Genomic DNA, 14,628 nt, shown 5'->3' with positions numbered 1-14,628 from the left:
AAAAAAAAAAAAAAAAAAAAAAAAAAAAAAAAAACCTAATTAAAAAAGACACCTATAGTAGTATGTATGTGTATACGTATATTTCTGTAAACAAATGTGCTGTTTGGGCTACAGCAAACAGGAAACAAAATGATTTTTTTTTATTGATATACAGGTATACTGTATTACCTGTAGCAGCTGGTATTTGGTTTAAAAGTATCGCGGTAACATGAGTAGCATGAGTATAACATTAATACATCGCCTACAGATGATATAGCAATAAAATGCTTTCTCGTCCTAAAACTAAATTTCTCGTCCTAAAACTGTATTTCTCGTCCTAAAACTGCATTTATCGTCCTAAAACTGTATTTCTCGTCCTAAAACTGTATTTAGCATAGATGTCATCAGGCGGTTAATAGCAGTATCATTTTATATTGCATTTTTTCTAAATGAAAAATGCACAGGTGTTGTTATGATATGTCACGTCTGACAAACCATTTCATCCTATTAACCATTTTGCTATATATCAATATATAGATTGACTATGTAGTATATAACTACGTATAGAACAGCTCTTACGAAGTACAGTTGATAAGTAAAATACTTAATGAAAGTATGGAGGCTACTCCTCTCTTAAACAGGTAAGTCCACATATATGATAAAAAGAATGTAGTATATGAACTTTGTTATTAAAAATGTCCTATAAAATATTAAATAGATACAGTTTTGTTATCTTAATCTGTAAATATTTTGAAGGAATAAAGGAACACTTTGGTCATTGTGTTAATTGTGTATTTCGTTGGTGTGTTTTAGTTGTCTGAAAAACTCGTAAATGAAAATTAAAACACATTTATTACTATGAGTTATTGGATTCTCTCAACTTAGCAAAAAGGTTATCTTTCACAAGATGACATATACTTTACCAAAAGTGATATATTTTTTAATTTATGATGTCATGCAATATACAGATGAAAATAATATACCAGGAATGTTGTTAATTATAGATTTTGAAAAGGCTTTCGACTCAGTGTCCTGGAAATTTATTGAAAAAGTTCTTGATTATTTTAAATTTGGCAATGGCATAAAAAAATGGGTAAAAGTCTTTCATACAAACGCAAAGTCTGCAATAAATCAAGGGGGAAATTTATCATCTTTTTTCGATATTAAAAGAGGTTGCAGGCAAGGGGATCCAATAGCTCCATATATATTCATATTATGCGCTGAAATTTTAGCTGTAAGACTGAGAAATAATAAACATATAAATGGTATTAATATTGACAATTGCCCGCTTTTACTTTCCCAGTATGCTGATGACACTACATTGATTTTAGATGGCACACAAATTTCATTAAAAGAGGCAATTAAAGAATTGAAAAGTTTTGCAAATATTTCTGGACTCAAAATAAACATAGAAAAAACACATGTTATTTGGATAGGTAGTAAAAAATACAGTGATGAAATTCTTTATCCTGAATTGAATTTGCAGTGGGGGGATAGGAAATTTACACTTTTAGGTATTGAGTTTGATGTAGATTTACATAGGATAACAAAATTGAATTACGATAAGAAATTTGTAAAACTCAAAACTTTGATTAAAACCTGGAAAAGAAGATTGTTGACTCCTATTGGTAGGATACATATCATAAAATCATTATTAATTTCACAATTCAACCACCTTTTTATCTCTTTACCAAATCCAGATGATTGTTTTCTTAAAAAATTAAATATAGAGCTTTTTAATTTTCTGTGGAATAGTAAAATAGATAAAGCTAAGAGAGATGTCATTGTTAAAGATTATGTAAAAGGGGGTCTTAAAATGTTACATGTACAGTCGTTTATTGACTCGTTAAAATTAACGTGGGTTAGGAGGTTATATATGAATTCTGGTAAATGGCAAGTGATCTTAAAATTATATTGTGATAAAAACATTCTGGCAAATTGTGGAACTGATTATATTTCAAAATGTCAAAATAAAACTAAAAATCTATTTTGGATTGATGTATTTAGGGCATGGAGAAAAATTATTGAAAAATATAAGTCCCCTAGCAGTAATTTCAAAATGCCCATCTGGTATAATAAAAATATTTCAATAGAAAATAGAAGTATATTTTACAGGGAATGGTACAATAAAGGAATAATTGTAATTGATGATCTAATCAGAGACAGAAATACCAATGCTTTTTACACATTTCAAGAATTCAAACAGATTTATGATATTAATACAAACTTTTTGCGATACCAGGGTCTAATTACTGCCATTAGAGAGTATATTATACAACAAGATATGTCAAATGTAGAGGTTAACTATCCATTTTTACCAATTAATATAGAAATGTTTTTGAAAAACAAAAAGGGGATAAGAGATTTTTATAGCTTATTTTGTAAAAATGATACTATTTCAACAGGTAAAAAAAAATGGGATGATATATTTCAATTTGATGATGAAGTTTGGAAAAAAATATATATTATGCCATTTAGAATTACGAAAAATACCAAATTACAGTGGTTTCAGTACAGAATTAATCAGCACATTTTGACAACTAATGCATATTTGTTTAAGGCAGGAATAGTAGATAGCCCTTACTGTGAACTGTGTAAACTAGAAATAGAGACAATAGAGCATGTATTATGGGAATGTGACAAAGTACAAAATCTTTTACAAAATTTTGAGTTCTTATTAGATGCATTGATTATTCCATTTGATTATAATAAACAAACATTTCTTTTTGGTTTTTATAACTATAACGGACTTAATAAAAGTGACAATAGTATTATTTTAATAATAAAACAGTATATATACAAGGCAAGATGTCTTAAAGTGCCTTTATCTATACAAGGAATTAAAAGTTCAATTAAAGAACATTACAGTATTCAAAAATATATTGCAAATAGTAAAGACGAAATATATCTCATTAACTTCCAGAATGAGTGGAAAAAATGGAAAAGGCTTATTGATATTTCCTAGACCTACTTTTTGCCGATTGTTTATATGTTTGATCTAATTTTAATTTATTTGAAAAAAAAGAGACAAAATTTAAACATTCAATGTATTATCTTAATTACTTAGCTACTGACACCTATATATTACCAGACTTCTATCCTTTTAATTGGTCTGTTTAATACTGGTACTTCTCTTCTTGTCTGTCTATCTTTCCGTCTGTCTGTCTGTCTGTCTTTCTTTCTGTCCATTTACCTATCTTTATTTCCTCTATTTCTTTGTTTTCTTGTTTCTCTTTTCTGATTTTCCTTCTTTTCTAATATAACATTACAATAAAATAAAATACCACTTACAAAAAGAGCAATATTAATTAGTATGTAAGTATGTGTGAAAGTGGAATTCATTATGTATAATGAAATGTATATGTTACTGTAATGTGAAAAATACTTTGAAAATAAACAAATAAAAAATAAAATAAAAAAAAAGTGATATATTATGTGGATAACATTTTAAGTATAAACAAATCAAACGACATTTTCTATGCACTAGCCGCAGATCATTATTTTGTTTCTGAAGACGAGATTTTCCCCCGACAACACAGTTAATAACATTTTTGAAGAAAACAATAAGCAATAAATTTTAAACGGAAATTTAAATTAAATGGCAACCAGCATTGTTGTCAGGCGTGACGTCATTGGAAGTTTGTGCCAAAATTACAATATCCATATACATTTTTTTATGCAGTGACAATTTCTTCTGTGAAACTATCGATATTCTACCCAATCTGATTAAAATCATATGTTACATGGCTTCGCTAACTTCGTACTACGCTTGAACAGCTGAGTGTGCCGCGGTCAGGGTCACGTTCAGGTGACCCTTATATTTATAAATACTCATTAAATTTTGACCAATCAGAGACCCTCTTTCAAAAGGGCGCTCGGAGTTGTAACAAATATGTCGGACATTGATAAGAATGATGCGAAAGTTCTGAAGTTATTTGAGATTGATCGACTGAAACCCGAACAGAAAAAGATATTCGAAGGTTTATTAGAGAAGAAAGACTGGTTGCCGGTGTTGCCTACGCAATTATTACCCAATGAGTACTTTTTACCTGGCGTCGTAGAAACGTCAGCTCCCGCCGCCATATTTGTTTTGGAAAACTAATCTGTTCGATACCCCTCGCTATTTATATATCAACCATGATATTCCGATTCGATGGCAAACTTTTGCCAGCGCGCCTCTGTTTGGTTCATCTAAAGGTCACTTGAACGTGACCCTGACCGCGGCACATTCAGATGTTCAGACGGTGCCATGTAACAGATGATTTTAATCAGATTGTATTCTACCATGCTTTGTTTAAGCATTGAACTGTTTGGCATTAATTATCTATTTGAATGGCACAGCTTTGAAGAATTGTTTGGTGACAATGTCATGCAAAAGTAAATATATATGTATTAAACATTCATTAAACCATTAAGTAAACTCTATTTATACAAGTTTGACATGATTTTGAGTAGATAAGTCTTTACAGGAAATGTCTAACCTTTATATTTTATGTTCGTACAGCGGTGGTAACTATGGCTCCGTCGGGCGCTACCTTCTCTTCGCCACCATATTCATCTGTATAGCTATCGCCGGTGTCGGAGTAGGACTGGGCGTTTATATTCACAGTGTGTCTGAAAAACTATCACCAGACTGTTCAGGATCTTCATTAACTGGACAAACGGCAACAACAACTGTCCCACAGACCTCAACAGTGCCCACGTCATCAAATGTATTTGTGTCGTCATCAAAAGAGGGGTTCTACCGATATGGAGCTGTGGCATCTGATGCAGGGATTTGCTCGACTGTTGGCACGTACGTTATTTTCAAACACATGATCCTAGTACGGTAAATGAAAAGTGATATTATAACGCAGGAGGCAACGAGGCCCAATCGATAAGCATTAATGATAGTGTGTCACTAAGACAAACTGGTGTATTATATTAACATTCTAATCATTTCGTTCCTCTAAAGTAATTTCCTTTGATGCTTTTATCAACACATTGCAGAAAAAAATATTGGAAAATGCTTACGCATTTGCCTTTTACTTGCGAAATCCTCTCCTAGAAGTCGTATGGTTATTGATGGTATATAGCGTTTGACACATGGCATAGATTTAACATTTTTCTTTCATTTTCCCAAGAAAATGTTTACACATTATGTACATTGTACTACACGAGAAATGGGTCATCTTCTTTCAGAGACATTATGGCCCGACAGAGTGGCTCCGCTGTAGATGCCGCTATTGCAGCCCTCCTGTGTCAGTGTGTACAGAATCTGCACAGCTGTGGCATAGGTGGAGGCCATTTCATGACCGTATATAACAGGTACGTTACTCTCTTGGACCTTATATATTCGGTTAGTTACTGAAGACCTTTATAAACCCATTCAATTTCGTTAGGACTGTATACAACTGACTTTGTTAAGGTATGCATATTTAAACAATTGTCAGTCCATGTAGGTAAGGCGTAGGAATTGTACCTGCTGCCCCCATTGCATGATCGTAAGAGGCGACTAAATTTGGGATCTTGTCTTTTCTCTTCTTTCTAAACAACTTTCTTCCTAATGTCTCCCTTGACAATGTCTAATTTTTGGCCTTTAGTTGAGCGTTCGCCCTTGTGAGGAAGGCTTTGGGTTCTGTCCTCTGAGACATAGCAGAGTCTGTAAAAATGGTAGTTTCTACTCCTGCTTAACGCTCAGCAATTTAAGAGTGGGACGACCGGTACGCCCGCTGTCAGTATAATGTGACCGGGTGGGGTGTCCTGCTGGGTGTCTTAAGCAGTATATTTCAGTGAGGTAGCACTTCAAAGTCGGCATCAGTTCCGCGCTATCACAAGAAGACAAACACGAACATATCACAGCCTTCGAAAACACACGCATACACTACGCGCATGCATCTTGCTCACAGGGGAGGCCGTCCTTAAATGACCATAGCTGTTGATAGGGCTTTAAAAAATACAAAACCAAACGAATTAAACAATTGTCGCTGATCACAGGTTTCCTTGGGTATGTACTTATAAGATAAATATACATATTTCATCTCAAATGTATTGAAAGCATATTCAAATTGACTTATCTTTCACCAGAGAAAACAACACAGCGTATACAATAATCGCCCGGGAGATGGCGCCTAGTGCAGCTAATGAGAACATGTATGTTGGAAACCAATCATCAACTGAGGGTATGTCAAACATAATTTGTTTTCAGATGCTAATGTACGTCACGTCTGTCTGTTCTCCATTGTATCACAGCGTGTAATGCACGTCAAATACACGTAGCTAGTAGCTAAGTCAATTGATACACTGCCTGGAAATTGAATACGGTACCATTCAGGTTGGTGTTAGGGTGCCGTTATACTCAGACATACGTGTCCTTGACAGGTGGTATGACAGTTGGAATACCTGGAGAAATCAAGGGAATGTACACTGCGTGGAAGCTTGGAGGAAAACTACCATGGAAAACGTTATTCCAACCAACAATACGTCTGCTCCGAGACGGTATGCCTGTAAACAGTGCTCTCGCTTTAGCCATCCAACGCAACGGTCGTTTCTACCCACGACAAGAAAACCTCAGGTCAGCTTTCAGCTTCAGTAGAAATGTCTTCTTATTGAGGATATCTCATCAGGCATCACTTGTTTGATATAAAAACATAAATATAACCTGTAACATCGCCTAAAAAGAACATATTAAACATATAGGTAGCTTGTTCTGTAGATATGTGTATATAACGGTCTTCATCAAAAATATAACCTATTTAAATGCTACACTTGGGATGCCCTCTTCTCAATAACCCATGTAGAGTGTTCCTGGAAAATAAATTATTTACTCCTAAGTATACCGGAAATTGCATCCGATTTTTGCGTGAGCTGATAATGTTTTTTTAATGTATTTCTACCTACTAAACTTATAGATTTAAGGTTGATATTTTTCTGTGTTACCCATTCGCAATGCATAACATATAATGCTTCTCTTATCTAAAAACAGGCAGTTGCTTACCAACCCCACGACTGGTTTCTTCTTTAAAGAAGGGGAAATAATGAAGCTGCCCACCCTTGCAGCAACATTTACTACAATAGCTGATGAAGGTCCTGACGCTTTCTATAACGGCAGTCTTAGCCAGAACATCGTTAAAGACATTCAGGACGCAGGTTGGTGACTGATATCATGCTGGAAGTGCATGCCTCGCACGTCATTATTCTGTAATATCCTTCGTGTGATACCTACTTTCATTTGTAAATTGTTTTCAGTCATGGTAATATACAAAACGTATAAATAGGATATTCCTTGTTTTTTTATGCACGACAGTTATTTTTCTTCTTTTTATAAACTTTAACAGATGTGTGAATCTATTATTCATAAAGAAATCAAGCATACTATGTTTATTACGTTATTTTTGATAAGGAGATATGCTTCTGTGAACGGTTTGTCCATCCCGCGTCAGCAAATATATTGAGGCAAGGAAACAGCTGTTGGACTACTGTGACGAACTGCCTCAATGCTATTGCCTATTATTCGTTTGTTGCACTAAATCCTGCTGTCTAATTAATTGGTTTAGTGGGAAAATAACGAAAAAATATCATTTGTCATAGCAAACAAATTATTTACTTCATATTCAGTGTTAAACCTCAGGTAGAAATGTAATAAGAGTAACATACTTAGATAGTTTGTTATGGTATGTATACATGATACACATGTGATACATTGTTAGTTGCAGATATCACTTTCACCTTGTTTGAACTACTTCAAAAAACCTAGTATGAATTTGTTAACATATACAAATTATTTTTTGCTGCTACCCTGATAAATGAATTAATTTTTTTTTACCAAGAAATATTTTATTCTTATGAAATGTACTTCCTTTGCTCAATACAAGCTAAGTTTGCTTACAAATGCACTGACCAATTAACATATTACCAATGATATGTGTTGATCTATTATCGAAGTTTCACTGTTATAACAAATGGATGAAATTTCCATCATAATTCCACAAATGTAGTTTTCATATAAGAAATTCTTGAATCGTTTGCCAGGTCCAGATACATTTAATGTTAAGTTCTGATATTTGTAATCAATCAAGAATTATTAAAAAAAAATATAGCTATGCAAAGTATGACGGTATCCGTTTAAAATGTATTTATATGATGCTCAAATCCAAACAAAGTAGACATTTTCTGCACAATATGAGCATTTCGTTTATATTGGACTTACCAGTGGAGTAAAAGATCAAAAGAATGAAAACTATGCCCGAAGAATTGTGAAACCTTTTTATCGAAAGGGCAGAGGTGAATAGCAAAACCCCCAAGGACGTTACAAAAGAAATGCTGGCTATAATAGATATTTTTTCTCTGAAACAATTATTTCATGTACAACATACCAAAACAACAACTGTTTTGTCTGGGTTGTAGGAGGTATAATCACGGAAAAGGACCTATTGGACTTCACAGCAGTGGTCAAGGAACCGTTGGTCATCAGGCTCACTGACAATTCATCCGTCTATTCCCCACCGCCACCCTCCAGTGGAGCAGTCTACGAAATGATCCTAAACATCGTGGATGGTATATTGGCCAATTTACCTTATAGTTGTTGTTCACTAGACGAAATAGCAATTGTTGAACAAAAACACTTTTCATGAGAGCTAAACAATTAGTCATTCCCTGTATTACAGTAAAATAACATTCCGTCAGTAGTAAAGGGAATGATGCCAAAGCTACGCATTTGCTTGACATTGTCGTAGATTTGTTTTTAAATTCAACTGCAGGTCTAGAGGTATAGATCCCTATTAGTGTTAATGTAGCTATTGCTTTTTCGAAAATGCCATTGCAAGAAAGGATGAGCGTCAAACTGAACAAGAACAATGCAGTATTTATTTGGATAATCCTAAAAAATTCAATTCTATGTGAAACAAAATATGACATGATTTAGAAATATTTCAACGTGGTATGTCGTTCCACTTACAGAATTCGGGATGAGCAACGACAGCATATCTACACCACAGAAAGAAATACTTGCCTGGCATAGGATAATAGAGGCGTTCAAGTTTTCCTACGCCAAACGGTCCAGTCTGGGGGATGGAGATGGTGAAGACGACGCCTTCCGAACGGAACTAAATGTGGTAAGTTGATTATAGCAACCAATTCATAAAATGTTATAAAAACTACCAAAAATGTTTGTTATTAATGTAATACATTGATTCACTGATATTCCATGGATAAGTTTCTTCTGACAGAAATAAATATTTGCTCTATTTTTAGATAATAATGTCACAGATGGATATACGGTTGTTGATTTGTGAGCATGTTTTTTTTCATTGCAATATACATCACAAACACAAATGTACTCATTTTATATATGTGATACATATGTCCATATTGGGCTATTTAATATCGAAGGTAATACGCAAAAACAACAAATGCATGCTTAAGATTTTTTTATTTTTTTTTATCAATTTAGCATATTTTGAAGGAATAAATATAGGAACCCCTGTTGTTCAGTCGATAACAATCAATAAATGTTATGTTACAGCTGCTGAAAAACATGACGTCAAAGAGCTTTGCGGCCTACGTACGATCTCAGATTGACGACGATCGAACCCATAACACAATGTATTACGGTCCTACGTTTTATGATGTCACAAAGACGAGCACTGCCCATCTGTCAGTACTGGCCCCCAACGGAGACGCGGTGTCTGTCACAAGTACCATTAACCTACAGTATGTGACACTTTTCCTCTGAAAAGGACATCCTCCAGAGACTGTTATTGGCATGTCCTCTCGGGCCAAAGAGTTTAATTCGCAAATGTGTTTCATTTTATCGTTGATACAGTAAATAAACTTGATTTGAATATACAGTCAAACCTGCTTGAGCGGTCACCTAAAATAAGCAACCCCCTCCCTTATGTGGTCAGTCTGTGGTCCGCCCGATAGAAATATATATATATATATAATGAACCTGAATTAAATAGCTACCTGTCTAATGCGTCCAGCGGTCACAAAACTCTGGCCCGAGACGTCATCTCCATCTGTATTCAGCGGTCATTTTGTACAGAAATTGACATCAAGAATATCACAATATATTAACAAGAATACATCTCAATAGAGCAAAACTAAATACAATGTATAATTAAAGACCACAGGTAAGGTTTGACGCGTTGAATTGACAAGTTGTTTACACATCGAGTTTCAGCTTGCAAATTTGGGCAGGTTCTACCGACCCATCAACAATGTTTTACAAACAAAACAATTGATCCCACCTTGTGTACTCAATCAACTTGTGATTTTCAAATCAAGTATGATCTTTTGTGGTATCTGTACATACTGTAGTCAAAGCTACTCGGGCCTAATATGTTATGTGATCAAAAATATTGCCGCTATATCAACGAACCACACATCATGTCAAAAGGATAAATTTCACAGTGCAGACGCTGAATCAGTTTTTTTTTCCTTACCGTCGTGATTTATTTCTACAATATATTTATTTGGCTTGTAATAGCTGTGCGAGATCAGGACATTAGTGTTAACCTTTCCATACGGCGCATGGGTGCTGTGAATAAACCGTTACGCTGAGGTTGAAAGCTCAAAGATTCTTGCAAAGTTCTATTTATTGAGTGATTTATTTATAAGTGATGAATTAACTAAATACTGATATATCATTTCATTAGAAAACTATTTGAACCCCATAGATCAGAATACATCGCAATGCAGATTTTTATTAAAAGTAGATATACCTGTAGACTTCAGTACTGGTGGTTGTCTGCTAGCGCAAAACGTATGTGGAACACGGGGATAGCCAAACAAAAATAAATTCATCATTTCAAGAAATTAATCACCAAAACGCCTTTGTATTTTATTGATTATGCATCTATATTCAAGTATGAAATCGTACCCCAGTTGATGAAGGGAGAAAAATTCAAAATAACATAGCAGCCTATATTGCCGGGAAAATGTCATTATAACCCGTGGATGTATGAAAACTTGGTTGTGATTTTCGGGTAAGCCTGGTTTTAGCAGCGTTTTAAGCGGCCAATTTCTACCGGTCCCTTGGGTGGCCTCTTAATACAGGTTTGACTGTACTTAGTAATAATTTTATAGTGTTAACGTAACAAATATTTCCCTGGAAGTAAAATGATATTACAAATAATTTCAATTTTAATTACAATACCATAGATTTGATGTTGCACATAACATATCTGCGTTTAATTACTTCATGTCAATTTTATAAGTATCCTTATTTACGATTAAAATATGCATACAATAACACATTATTCTTGTATCAGCAAATACATTCCTCTTCCGTTCATTCTTAGCGAAAAATATATATCACGGGAAAATATAGATGTCTTTTATATCTCTTTTACTGCGCACTTTTCAAAATTTCCACATGATTATGTAGAGTGCAAATTATCTTATTTAATGTATTTTTTAAACTTCAATGACATTTTTCTTGGCCGAAATCCGATTTGCTATTTCTCAGCAAAACAAATAAAGAACAAAACACTGTTTAGAACCAATCATATCAAAATAATAGAAACCATTGAGTAAAGAAGATTGATTCATTCGTTTATTTCTTTTCAGTTTTGGTTCTAAAGTTGTGGGATCTAGAACGGGTATTATTTTTAATAACGAAATGGACGACTTCTCCACTCCAAACACAACAAACTCTTTTGGCGTTCCGGCTTCAGAGGCCAACTTCATAAAACCTCTCAAGCGCCCTTTATCCTCAATGTGCCCGAGCATAATCACAGATAGCAACGGAGTTGTCCGACTTGTTGTCGGTGCTTCTGGTGGAACTAAAATAACTACGTCCACGGCAATGGTAAGTTGGCTGTCGACACGGTTTGAACTGTTGTCCCAGGAACAAGTTCACTGTGCGTCAACAAGAGGGGAAATCCTGCAGAAGTAATGGTATAAATTGGGTTATAGTGAGATGTCTTCATCGGAAAACATATTATAAAATGCATCTGTCTGATACTGAATCTGTACGGCAGCAGTCATTAGCTAAGAGCGGAAAATCAAAAAAACACAATCATGATCTCTTTGATACATTTGTTCCATTATCCAATTATAAATAATATCAAAAATCCTTGTAAACTGTTTGATGTTCTCTGGATACAGGTAACGATAGAAACGTTGATGTTTGGACTGGACATCAAGCAGGCCATCGACCATCGTCGGATACATCACCAACTGCTGCCAAAGGAACTAGCGGTCGAGAAGGGATTCCCCGAGGTATTATACCGATAGTAGTGGCGTAGGCGTTCCATTCCTTTTATATGGGACTAATAATAATACATTGCTGTAACTCTCTGTGTGGATGTATAACACTCCATTGCAGTGAGGTTTTGAAAAAGTCCGTTATTTATGTGCATATGCACTTACGAAATACCCGGTAAATTGTGCTGTTTTTATAAGCGACGTGCTCGTCTTTATCTTATTTGGATGATACGTACTTGTAAAAAGTTTTTGAAATCAATACGTATTTCTATTTTCAATTTCCTTCGTACAAGGAAAATGATTTTCATCATCATGGAGTTCTGTTGACATTATCCTTATTTCAAAATTGACAACACGCTTTAAATTATGATTACCCATAAATACTAAAAACTAAAAACGATCATAGTATTTTTCCTGGTGCACGCCATTTTGTACATGAGCATGTAAGGTTGAAGATTTTGCTTTATTAGTTAATATGCTATGATGGAATAAATGGCATGCTTCCTTAACGCAGAGTAGAAGAGAAAGGAGAGGGTGTGATGATGTGGGTGAGGTTAAAACAGCTTTACAGCTTTTCGATGGCCTATTTTGACTTGATATTCTTCAATCACTGACATATTACTTTAATTAAGACATGGGATATCTGATGAATCAAGATATGGGATATCTGATGAATCAGGACATGGATATCTAATTAATCAAGACATGGGATATCTGATCAATCAAGACATGGATATCTGATTAATCAAGACATGGGATATCTGATGAATCCAGTTATGGGATATCTGATGAATCAAGAAATGGGATATCTGATGAATCAAGATATGGGCTATATGATGATTCAACATATGGGATATCTGATGAATCAAGACATGGGATATCTGATGAATCAAGAAATGGGATATCTGATGAATCAAGATATGGGCTATATGATGAATCAAGATATGGGATATCTGATGAATCAAGACATGGGATATCTGATGAATCAAGAAATGGGATATCTGATGAATCAAGAAATGGGCTATATGATGAATCAAGATATGGGATATCTGATGAATCAAGATGTGGGATATCTGATGATGCTTAATTACCGTTTATTTCTTTAAGGATATTTTGGATGGACTTCGCAGTATAGGACACAACATCACATTAACCGACACTGCGGGTTCGGTGGTACAGGGAATATTACAGCGCCATGAGGGGGATATAACCGCTAACTGTGACTTCCGCAAGTCAGGATACCCGGACGGCTACTAATACTATCACATACCCTCGAAAGGTGCCATGTTTATATTTCATTATATTTCACTGAATATGTACAGTACAATCATTTCTATATCTGTATTACTTCTAGTTAGTAAAATAATGTCAATATGCTGTAAAGCAGTACATCATAATGGTTGATGAAAGTAAAAACTATTTTTGATAAGATGCTTTAATTTGTTAACATATACGTGAACAAATGAACATATTGTGTTATTTAAATGAGTGAAAATGCTCCCAAACGTGAATAATCATGTAACTAATAAAATAAACCCGTTAGCATTATTGGTGATATTGCATAGAAGTGTTTGCATGATAATGTCCGCCGAGAGAGTGTGTTTGTCTTGATGACAATACAAATTACAGTATATGTTCATTATAGAGTTATCAGCAATTCGGCATTTGTACATGTTTGATAATAGAAGCTACTATGTCTTACTTATTTCATGAAGTGAAATCCATGTTTGCCGCAACAATATATCATCAACAGGGGATTCACCGAAATACACATTCATCAATCAGTAGGCTTTAAAATAAAATAAAAATGAAATAATTGACATCTGTGTTGTGTGTTTACTGCAACGATACAAATCTAAATCTAAAGTTGCTAAATCTAAAGTAATCTAGGGTAGTCACATGTTCTTTGTTACGGCATTTTCGATTGGCTGAACAAGTTGTTAAGGCATTGGACTGTCTTCAATCCTTCTATTGTATATGTAATTGTTTGAATTATACCTTCAGGAAATGGTTTGGTTTGTTTTGGGTTTTACAGTTAAGGTCATATGAAGACAGCTCACCCGATGAAAATAGTTACAAAGAGTAGCGATTACGTCAGATTACCCGTGATACGAATATTTTACAAAACAATAAAGAGGATTTATCAAGTTAACATACCACAGAATTCATCAAGTTAACATACCACAGGATTCATCAAGTTAACATACCACAGGATTCATCAAGTTAACATATTCCATAGGATTTTGAATATACATCACAGTTTACCGAATTTAAATAAGATGATATTTTCGAAGAGGAATAACATGATTTCCAATATTAATCCTGATTTCAAATATATATATATATAGCATTATTTTGGATACAGTCATATGTATTCAAATATAAACTTAAAAATATATATATATATGATTCAGATTGATACGATCGCTCCGACCGATTAAGCTACCTGGAACCTATGGA

At 34.3% G+C, this 14,628-nt stretch overlaps 1 protein-coding gene across 2 annotated transcripts in view; it reads left to right on the top strand.

The window, feature by feature from the left end:
* Nucleotides 1-13,982, top strand: part of LOC110443198 (gamma-glutamyltranspeptidase 1-like) — a 30,962-nt gene extending 16,980 nt beyond the window's left edge. For both annotated transcript variants that reach the window (XM_021487256.1, XM_021487255.1), the window contains 11 exons: nt 4,484-4,774; nt 5,161-5,286; nt 6,046-6,140; nt 6,340-6,532; nt 6,944-7,107; nt 8,365-8,514; nt 8,917-9,071; nt 9,482-9,669; nt 11,530-11,770; nt 12,070-12,183; nt 13,276-13,982. In XM_021487256.1, the coding sequence (XP_021342931.1) occupies nt 4,484-4,774; nt 5,161-5,286; nt 6,046-6,140; nt 6,340-6,532; nt 6,944-7,107; nt 8,365-8,514; nt 8,917-9,071; nt 9,482-9,669; nt 11,530-11,770; nt 12,070-12,183; nt 13,276-13,425 (1,867 nt within the window). In that variant the 3' untranslated portion in view covers nt 13,426-13,982. The remainder of the gene's footprint in view (nt 1-4,483; nt 4,775-5,160; nt 5,287-6,045; nt 6,141-6,339; nt 6,533-6,943; nt 7,108-8,364; nt 8,515-8,916; nt 9,072-9,481; nt 9,670-11,529; nt 11,771-12,069; nt 12,184-13,275) is intronic.
* The last annotated feature ends 646 nt before the right edge of the window (nt 13,983-14,628 follow it).

Source organism: Mizuhopecten yessoensis, unplaced genomic scaffold (genome assembly GCF_002113885.1).
Source record: "Mizuhopecten yessoensis strain PY_sf001 unplaced genomic scaffold, ASM211388v2 scaffold716331, whole genome shotgun sequence".
In the NCBI taxonomy this organism is placed as follows: domain Eukaryota; kingdom Metazoa; phylum Mollusca; class Bivalvia; order Pectinida; family Pectinidae; genus Mizuhopecten; species Mizuhopecten yessoensis.
This window is presented reverse-complemented; position numbering and strand designations above follow the sequence as displayed.